The sequence below is a fragment of the Salmo trutta genome, chromosome 11 (genome assembly GCF_901001165.1).
Source record: "Salmo trutta chromosome 11, fSalTru1.1, whole genome shotgun sequence".
In the NCBI taxonomy this organism is placed as follows: Eukaryota; Metazoa; Chordata; class Actinopteri; order Salmoniformes; family Salmonidae; genus Salmo; species Salmo trutta.
In genome coordinates, this window is record NC_042967.1 from 8477314 (window position 1) to 8487689 (window position 10376).

General features: G+C 43.0%; 1 protein-coding gene across 5 annotated transcripts in view; it reads right to left on the reverse strand.

Annotated features, from left to right (window-relative positions):
• The window catches only part of LOC115201835 (zinc finger protein 19-like), a 90454-nt gene that overhangs the window by 7933 nt on the left and 72145 nt on the right, over positions 1–10376 (reverse strand). For all 5 annotated transcript variants that reach the window (XM_029765691.1, XM_029765690.1, XM_029765687.1 and 2 more), the window contains one exon: positions 881–1042. In XM_029765691.1, coding sequence (XP_029621551.1) covers positions 881–1042 — 162 coding nt within the window. The remainder of the gene's footprint in view (positions 1–880; positions 1043–10376) is intronic.

The window sequence follows — 10376 nt, forward strand, 5'->3', positions numbered from 1 at the left end:
CTCCTGTGTGGACCTTCAGATGCGTCTTCAGCAGGTGCTGGCGGGAGAACCTCTTATCACACTGGGGGCAGCTGAAGGGTTTCTCTCCTGTGTGGACCTTCTGGTGCCTCTTCAGGCTGCCAGACTGGGCAAAGCGCATGTGACACTGGGGGCAGCTGTATGGTTTCTCTCCTGTGTGGACCCTCTGGTGGATCTCCACCTTCTGGGCGCAGCTGAAGCCTTTGTTACAGAACATGCAGAGGAACCGTTTTGCTTTACTAGTGCCTGATGTTCGTCCCCCTCCCCGAGCCTGGGCTCTAGCCCTGTCGTCTGAGTTCAATACCTGATCGAAAAGGATACACCCGTGTGAATCGGAAGGCCCCATCGATGTGGACACTAAGCTTTCCCTGTAATCTAAGAAATCTCTGCCCTGTGAGTGTCCGTCGCCTAGGTGACTATCTGCATTCCATGTGGGAGGAACGTCGCCCTCCACTTTCACAGTCACTTCATCTCCGACCAGACCCTCCCCTTTCTTATCTAGGCACCCTTCAGAGTACACACTACTACTGTACTGGTTCCAGTCCCCTCTAGACAGATTTGTCTGTGTCTCTAAACCCAAGGGCATGTTGCCAGGGTCCATCTCAGTAGTGTAAGAACAACACGGATCATCACCAGCACTTAACACATCACCTGAAGCAGGATTGGAATGAACCTTCCTCTGGCTCGGATTACCGTAGAGTAAATATTCTGAGCTTGGAGCAGGAGGACACCCCAGTCCCCCCAGCCCCAGTCTCTCCGGGTCTGACCTATGGTCAGATCCTGTGTGTAAAATCCTTTGTGTTACAGTTAGAGTCTCTGTGTCGGTCTCTGACTTGAGGACGGTGTTCAGCGTTCCACTGACCTCCGTGATGCTGTGTCGGGTCCTGGGCTGTGCTGGGGCGGGGTCCTCCGTGGCTACAGGGGGCACTCCAGCCCCTCCAGTCTGGATGTCTCTGCTGTGCCGTGGGTCTTCCTCTTCTTCAGACTTATCCAGCTTGACCCCAGGACCTGCAGCCTCTGCAGACTGACACAAGTAGAGAGGAGGTTATTTGATAACAATGTTATAGGGAAGTCTCACAAGCTCATCTATGGCAGATAAATGAGGATGTACATAGCTGAGGGGACCCTTTCCGAAATAAAAGGGCCATATTTGATTTACAAAGTAACTCAAATGTTTAACGCAACACTATTACACTAACCTCTATCACGATAACGTGCTGGGTTGAGGTTCCACTCTCCTCATCAACAGTGATTGGTTGGTCATCTCTCCATGTATTGTGTCCTGCTGGCTTCACAAAGCTCCTGTGGCCTCCAGTGAGATTTCCTTCACCTCAGAGAGTGATTGGGGGACAGGTGGTTAGGTTACTAACTGTCAATGTTTACCGCTATGTTGTACACTATTGACAGTTTTGATCTAGAATTGGCAAGGATGAAAGATAACAGTTCGCATAACTTCTGGGTATACTATTTATTGATTGATGTATTATGTTCCAGGAATCACATTGTTTTCATTGAGTAAATAATAGGAAATGCAGTAAATCAAGAATCTGGTTATAATATGATATTGTGTCTTTGAGCAAGATAGTTAAATAATGAAGGTAATTATTGCATACTATCCAAAAACTGTCCAAGACCAAATTCTGGGTAACACATCTGAACACATGTGCAGAGGAGAACGGGGCTACTGTGCTGAGCTATATATGAACATCACAGGAGGTTGGAGGCTCCTTAATTGGGGAGGACGGGCTCATGGTAATGGCTGGAACATAATTAGTAGAATGATGTGAATCAATGTGTTTGATATCATCCTCCACTGATGTACCTCTTGCGATTCCTCTGTATCGGTCGAGAATCTTGACACTACTAGGACGACTGGCGAGGACGCGCTCTCGTGCCGTCTTCAGTTCCAGTAGCTGTAGTTTCCTCCGTAATGCCCTATTTTCTTTCTGGCTTTGAGTTATTTCCAAACGAAACACTGCATAGTCGTCGTCTACGAGTTTACAGATATCGGCCACGGCTGCATTCGCTAGCACTTCCATGATGGAGGCTATTTGAGTGTGAAAAACCATACAGTTAGCCATTGTTAGCAGCTAGCTAGCGTTACCTAGATAAAGTATATCGAACAAGTCCTTTCTCCAACGCGAATTAAAGACTATATGTGATGAGTATGTAATGCTGTGAAGTTAAAATAGTCATATTTTGAGTTCCATGGTGTTAATAAACGACAATAAAAACGCTAACGTGGACATTTTTCCTGGTCACTGTTCACTTCCGTTTACACTGAAGAGAACGGATATTAATGCCGGCGTCATAGCTCAAAAGGTGTGGCTAAATGAAAAGGGTGTGCGCGCTGTTTTTTGAAATACAGTACTGACTATTACGTTACACGTCAAGTCTCCAATTCAAGTATCTTTCAAGCCCAGAGCAGATTTGTTTATAAAGAACAGCAAGAACATAGTAGAATAGAATACAATATAATAATTTTATTCAATCTACATCACCTCATTAAGGTAAATATTCAACTGTCCTTTATTTTTATTTTGTTTATTTAACCTTTATTTAACTAGGAATGTCAGTTCAGCACAAATTATTATTTACAAAAATGCTCTACCAAAAGGCAAAAGGCCTCCTGCGGGGATGGGGGCTAGGATTAAAAATAAAATATAGGACAAAACACACATCACGATAAGAGACACCACAACACTACATAAAGAGAGACCTAAGACAACAACATAGCATGGCAGCAACACATGACAACACACAACACAGCATGGTAACAACACAACATGGCAGCAGCACAAAACATGGTACAAACATTATTGGGCACAACAGCACAGAGGGCAAGAAGGTAGAGACAACAATACATCACACGAAGCAGCCACAACTGCCAGTAAGAGTGTCCATGATTTAGTCATTGAATGAAGAGATGGAGATAAAACTGTCCAGTTTGAGTGTTTTTTGCAGCTCATTCCAGTTGCTAGCTGCAGCGAACTGAAAAGACGAGCGACCCAGGGATGTGTGTGCTTTGGGGACCTTTAACGGAATGAGACTGGTAGAACGGGTGTTGTATGTGGAGGATGAGGGCTGCAGTAAGTATCTCAGATAGGGGGGTGTGAGACCTAAGAGGGTTTTATAAATAAGCATCAACAAGTGGGTCTTGCGACAGGTAAACAGAGATGGTCAGTTTACAGAGGAGTATAGAGTGCAGTGATGTGTCATATACGGAACATTGGTGGCAAATCAGATGGCCGAATGGTAAAGAACATCTAGCCGCTAGAGAGCACCCTTACCTGCCAACCTATAAATTAATCTAGCATAGGTAGGATGGTCATCTGAATCAGGGTTAGTTTGGCAGCTGGGGTGAAAGAGGAACAATTACGATAGAGTAAACCAATTCGAGATGTAACCTTAGCCTTCAGCTTTGATATGTGCTGAGAGAAGGACAGTGTACTGTCTAGCCATACTCCCAAGTACTTGTATGAGGTGACTACCTCAAGCTCTAAACCCTGAGAGGTAGTAATCACACCGGTGGGGAGAGGGCATTCTTCTTACCAAACCACATTACCTTTGTTTTGGAGGTGTTCAGAACAAGGTTAAGCGCAGAGAAAGCTTGTAGGACATTAAGAAATCTTTGTTGTAGAGTGTTTAACACAAAATCCGGGGAGGGGCCAGCTGAGTATAAGACTGAATCATCTGCATATAAATGAATGAGAGCTTCCTACTGCCTGAGCTATGTTATTGATGTAAATTGGGAAGAGCGTGGGGCCTAGGATCGAGCCTTGGGGTACTCCCTTGGTGACAGGCAGTGGCTGAGTCAGCAGATATTCTGACTTTATACACTGCACTCTATGAGAGAGATAGTTAGCAAACCAGGCCAAAGACCCCCTCAGAGACACCAATACTCCTTAGCCGGCCCACAAGAATGGAATAGTCTACCGTATCAAAAGCTTTGGCCAAGTCAATAAAAATAGCAGCACAATATTGCTTAGAATCAAAGGCAATGGTGACATCGTCACGTTGGTATGAAGAGATTCGGGAGACAGACGCAGGAATGCGTAATAGCCGTGCCTTTCGCCAAATGGAATTCTTGAGGTGGAGTAACTCTGCCAGATCACGATCAAACCAGGGGCTGAACCGGTTTTTAATTCTCATTTTCTTTATGGGGGGCGTGTTTGTTCACAATACCACTGAAAATATAAAAAAAGAAGGTCCAAGTGTCTTCGACAGAGGGGATCAAGCTGATTCTAAACCAATTTACAGAGGCAAGGTCATGAAGGAAGGCTTGCTCATTAATGTTTTTTAGCAAGCGTCTATGACAAATCAGGACAGGTTGTTTCACTGAGCAGCCATTACAAACACAGGCTGTGAAACAGTGATCACTAAGGTCATTGCAGAAAACACCAGACTGATACCTATGAGGATTATTTGTGAGGATAACATCAAGGAGAGTAGCCTTTTCTGTGTGTTTGGAGTCATACCTTTTGGGATTGGTAATAATCTGAGAAAGATTTAGGTAGTCCCATTGCTTTAGGACTTGGTAAGGTCGTTAAGCATGCCCCAGTTTAAGTCACCTAGTAGGAAAAATTCAGACTTAGTGTAAGGGGCCAGGAAAGAGCTTAGGGCAGGTAGAGTACAGGCCGGTGCTGATGGAGGACGATAACACCCAGCAACAGTCAACAAAGAGCTATTTGAAAGTTTAATGTTTAAAACCAGCAAATCAAATTGTTTGGGGACAGACTTGGTGGAGACAACCGAGCACTGAAGGTGTTCCTTGGTAAAGATTGCCACTCCACCACCTTTGGAAGATCTGTCTTACCGAAAAAGGTTATAACCAGAAAGGTTAACATCCGTGTTCAAAACACTCTTTCTTAACCATGTCTCAGTAATGACCAACACATCTGGATTGGAGCTGTGAACCCACACTTTCAATTGATCAGTTTTAGGTAATAAGCTTCTAGTGTTAACGTGCAGAAAACCCAGGCTTTTACAAGAGCAGAAATCAGTGAAGCAGATATCAGAGCATAAGTCAGAATTGGGGATAGCAACAGTAGATGGGCCAAGTTGTACCCACACATTTCCAAATAGCATCAGCAGTAATACAATCAGGGCACAGCAGAGGACAGGGATAGCTCTGCAGTGTTGATTTTTTTAATGACATTTGAATGTGCATCAGATGCACATTCTAGCCTAGGTTTATCTAGCCTAGGTATACTGTCTCTCTAAAAACAGGTATTTACAAGCCTGTTTCAAATTCAAGTTAACAAAGGGTTAATGAGGAGTATGTTAATATGTTTGTTTGGGTTGTAAATTGGATTCGTTCTGACGTTTCTTGAATTCTTGTTGTTCTTAGTTTTAAAATGTGTGTTACATTTACATTTTCATTTTTGTCATTTAGCAGACGCTCTTATCCAGAGCGACTTACAGGAGCAGTTAGGGTTAAGTGCCTTACTCAAGGGCACAAACAGATTTTACACCTAGTCGTCTCTGGGTTTCAAACCAGTGACCTCTCACCCTTAACCGCAGTTATTGATTGTTTTTGTAACTGTTTGACATTTTACTGCATTGTCAGGAGCTAGTAAAATAAGCATTTCGCTGCACCTGCTATAACATCTGCTAAACTGTGTACATGACCAATAAACTTTGATTTGTTGTTTACCACCCTCCTAAACAGAAGTAAACAGGTCGTACAATCTGACCCAGTTTGTAAAGACCAGTCAGTCTGGAATATCAAGTACAGGTGGACTTTAGTTCATGTTTAATATTTCATCTCAATCATCACACGACCTGAAGGTAGATTATAGGCCATTTACTGCAAACAGCTTGAGGCCAAGGACTGTAGACTAAACACAGTGACTTGGTGATGTACACTGCCTTACAGTGTACATTCATTATTTGGACAGTGAAGCTTTTAATTTGGATCTATAGCCTATTCCAGCATTTTGGATTTGAGATCAAATGTTTCCTATGAAGCGACAGGCAGATTATGTTGTGACCAATATAAATGAATGGCAAATAATGAATACCCTGTCATTTTGAAGTAACTTTTATTGTAATTAAGAATAGAATATGTTTCTGAACACTGCTACATTAATATAAATGCTACCATGATTATGGATAATTATGAATGAATCGTGAATAATAAGTGAGAAAGCTACAGAGGCACAAAGAGAAGTTGCTGTAGACCACCGAGTACTAACAGTAAGTATCTGAATAAAATGTGTGAAATGCTCAATGGTGTATGTGATATTAACAGAGAGGTATATTTTCTGAGTGACCTAAATATTGACTGGTTTTCATCAAGCTGTCCACCCAAGAAAAATCTTCCAACTGTAACCAGTGCTTGCAATCTGGTTCAGGTAATCATTCAACCTACAGACAAACAGCACAGGAATTAAATCATCCACGTGTGTTGATCACATCTTTACTAATGCTGCAGAAATCTTCTCTAAAGAAGTATCCACACCCATCGGATAAAGTGATCAGAAACCAAAGTTCCAAAGGCTGGGCCTAAAATTGTGTATGAGAGATCATACAAGAGGTTGTGTAGGGAGTCCTATTTTGAAGATGTAAATAATATTTGCTGGTCTGTTGTGTGTAATGAGGAGAAACATTTTTGAAATTGCTTTTTCTAGTAACTAATAAACATGCACCCATTAAGAAACTGACTGTAAAAATGTCTAATTCCCCATAGATTGATGAGGAATTAAAAAATGGTATGGTTGAGAAGGACAAGGCAAAAGGAATGACAAATAAGTCTGGCTGCACAGCCGATTGTCAAACATACTGTAAATTGAGAAATTATGTATCTAAACTAAACAAAAATAAGAAACTGTACTATGAAACGAAGATAAATGACATAAAGGATGATAGTAAAATGCTTTGGAGCACCTTCAATTACATTTGGGCAAAAAGGCGAACTCGGCTCCATCCTTCATTGAATCAGATGGCTCATTCGTCACAAAACTCTCCGATATTGCCAACTAGATTAGCAAATTCAGGCATGACAACAACAAACTCTGAACCTTCATACTCATGCATAACTGACCAAATTATGAAAGACAAGCATTGTAACTTTGAATTCCCTATTGTGAGTATGGAAGAGGGGAAAAAGTAGTGTTATCTATCTATAATGACAAACAACTTAGCACTGACAACTTGGATAGAAAATGATTTAGGATGGTAGCGGACTACAGTATATTGCCACTCCTATTTGCCATGTCTTCAATCTAAGCCTACAAAAAAGTGTGTGCTCTCATGCCTGGAGGGAAGCAAAAGTCATACCGTTAGCCAAGAATAGCAAAACACCCTTTACTAGTTCAAACAGCCGACCAATCACCCTACTACCGACCGTTAGTAAACTTCTGGAAAAAATGGTGTTTCACCAGATACAATGCTATGTTACAGTAAACAAATTGACATCTGACTTTCAGCACACTTATAGGGAAGGGCACACAACATGTACGGCACTAACACAAATGACTGATGATTGGCTGAAATAAACAGAACAAATATTGTGAAAAAGATTGTGGGAGATTTTTTGTTAGAATTCAGTGCAGCTTTTGACTTTATCGACCATAGTGTGCTGGTGAAAAAAATGTGTTATGGCTTTACATCCTATGTGATATCGTTGATCGAGAGTTACCTATCTAACAGAACACAGACAATGGAAGCCTCTCTAAACTTAAACCAGGTAGAGCTTGGCATACCTCAAGGTAGCCGTCTTGGCCCCATACTTTTTTCTATTTTTACATATGACCTACCACTAGCATTGAGTAAAGCCTGTGTCTATGTATGCTGATGATTCAACATTATTATACATCACCTACCACAGCAAGTGAAATCCCTACTACACTTAACAAAGAGCTGCAGTCTGTTTTAGAATGGATGGCAAGCAATAAAATAGTACTAAATACACTAAGTGGCCAGTTTATTTGGTACAATACTCCGTTTGCAAAAATGGTTTGCTTCTACAGACAGCGAGTCACGTGGCCATGGCTTGCTATGTAAAGCAGGCAGACAGGCATTGAGGTATTCAGTTACTGTTCGATTGAACGTTAGTATGGGCAAAATGAGTGACCTAAGCGACTTTGAGCGTGGTATGATCATCGGTGCCAGGCGTGCCGCTTCCAGTATCTCAGAACGGCCGGCCTCTTGGGCTTATAATGCATGAAAGTGTCTAGGGTTTACCGAGAATAGTGCGACAAACAAAAAACATCCAGTCAGCGGCAGTCCTGTGGGCGAAAATAGCTCGTTGATGAGAGAGGTCGAAGGAGAATGGCAAGAATCGTGCAAGCTAACAGGTGGGCCACAAACAGGCAAATACCGGCGCAGAACGGCATCTCGGAATGCACAACTATTTGGTCCTTGTCACAGATGGGCTATTGCAGCAGAATCCCGGATCTTGTTTCGTCATGCTGATTGCAGAGTCAGGATTTGGCGTTAAGCAGCATAGGTCCATGGCCCCATCCTGCCTGGTGTCAACAGTACAGGCTGGTGTTATGGTGTGGGAAATGTTTTCCTGGTACACGTTAGGTCCCTTGATATGAATTGAGCAACGTTTGAATGCCACACCTTGTAGAATTCATGCCAGAAGAGCAGTAAAATCTGATTTAAAAAAAAGACAAAACACCTCACGGAACAACGCGGGCTGTGAAGAGACACGCGCATACACACACATTAATGTTGTGGCATTGTGGATTTTATATTGTCCATTTTTTATATAATGTTTTGTATGATGTATTGTTTTATTTATGATGTAGGCTGTTGTTGTGTTTTGATGTACTGTAACTGTTTTAACCCTGTTTGGACCCCAGGAAGAGTCATGGGGATCCTAAAAAATACCCCCAAGACATGGTATCTTCTCAACATTACCAATAACAGGGGAGGTTAGCATTTTTTTGGGGGGGGTATGATATTTATGCCTCTGTAACTTTCTCACTCATCATTAATCACGATTCATTCATGATTATCCATAATCATGGTATTATCGACATCAATGTAGAAGATATTAATGTCACCCACAATATTCAGAATGGGTCGATTCGTCCCCCTCAATAATTTATTGATAAACAATCAGTCATTCGGACGCACTGTGCCGGCGCCGTGCTGTCTATTTGTGCCCCTCTCCACTAATTTCAGTGTGCTGCTCAGCAGCCTCAGCCAGCACTTGCCTCGCAGTCAGGTCGGCCTCATTCCATTTCAGATTCACATGTACACTATATGACCAAAAGTATGTGGACACCTGCTCGTCGAACATCTCATTCCAAAATCATGGGCATTAATATAGAGTTGATCCCCCCCTTTGCTGCTATAACAGCCTCCACTCTTCTGGGAAGGCTTTTCACTAGATGTTGGAACATTGCTGCAGGAACATTTGCTTCCATTCAGCCACAAGAGCATTAGTGAGGTAGGGCACTGATGTTGGGCGATTAGGCCTGGCTCGCAGTCAGCGTTCCAATTCATCCCAAAGGTGTACTATGGGGTTGAGGTCAGGGCTTTGTGCAGGCCAGCCAAGCATCTCAGTGCAAGAGGTGTCACTACAGTCCCTGGTTCGAATCCAGGCTGTGTCACATCCGGCCGTGATTGGGAGTCCCATAGGGCGGCGCACAATTGGCCCAGCATCGTCCGAGTTTGGCCGGGGTAGGCCGTCATTGTAAATAAGAATTTGTTCTTAACTGACTTGCCTAGTTAAATAAAGGTGAAATAAAATGTTTATTTGAATGTCATTGTTTGATGTGCGTAGCCAAAATCATGAAAAACAGCCCCAGACCATAATTCCTCCTCCACCAAACTTTACATTTGGCATTATGTATTCGGGCAGGTAGCATTCTCCTGACATCCGCCAAACCCAGATTAGTCCGTCAGACTGCCAAATGGTGAAGCATGATTCATCACTCCAGAGAACGCAATTCCACTGCTCCAGAGTCCAAAGGCAGCGAGCTTTACGCCACTCCAGCTGACGCCTGGCATTGCGCAAGGTGATCTTAGGCTTGCGTGCGGCTGCTCGGCCATGGAAACACATTTCATGAAGCTCCCGAAGAACAGTTCTTGTGCTGACATTGATTCCAGAGGCAGTTTTGAACTCGGTAGCGAGTGTTACAATCAAGGACAGGCAATTTTTACGCACTACAGCACTCGCCGGTCCCATTCTGTGAGCCTGTGCGGCCTACCACTTCGCATCTGAGCCGTTCTTGCTCCTAGAGTTTTCCACTTTACAATAACAGCACTTACAGTTGACCGGGGCAGCTCTAGCAGGGCAAAAATTTGATGAAAGTTGGCATCCTATGATGGTGCCACGTTGAAAGTCATTGAGCTCAATGTTTGTCTATAGAGATTGCATGGCTGTGTGCTCGATTTTA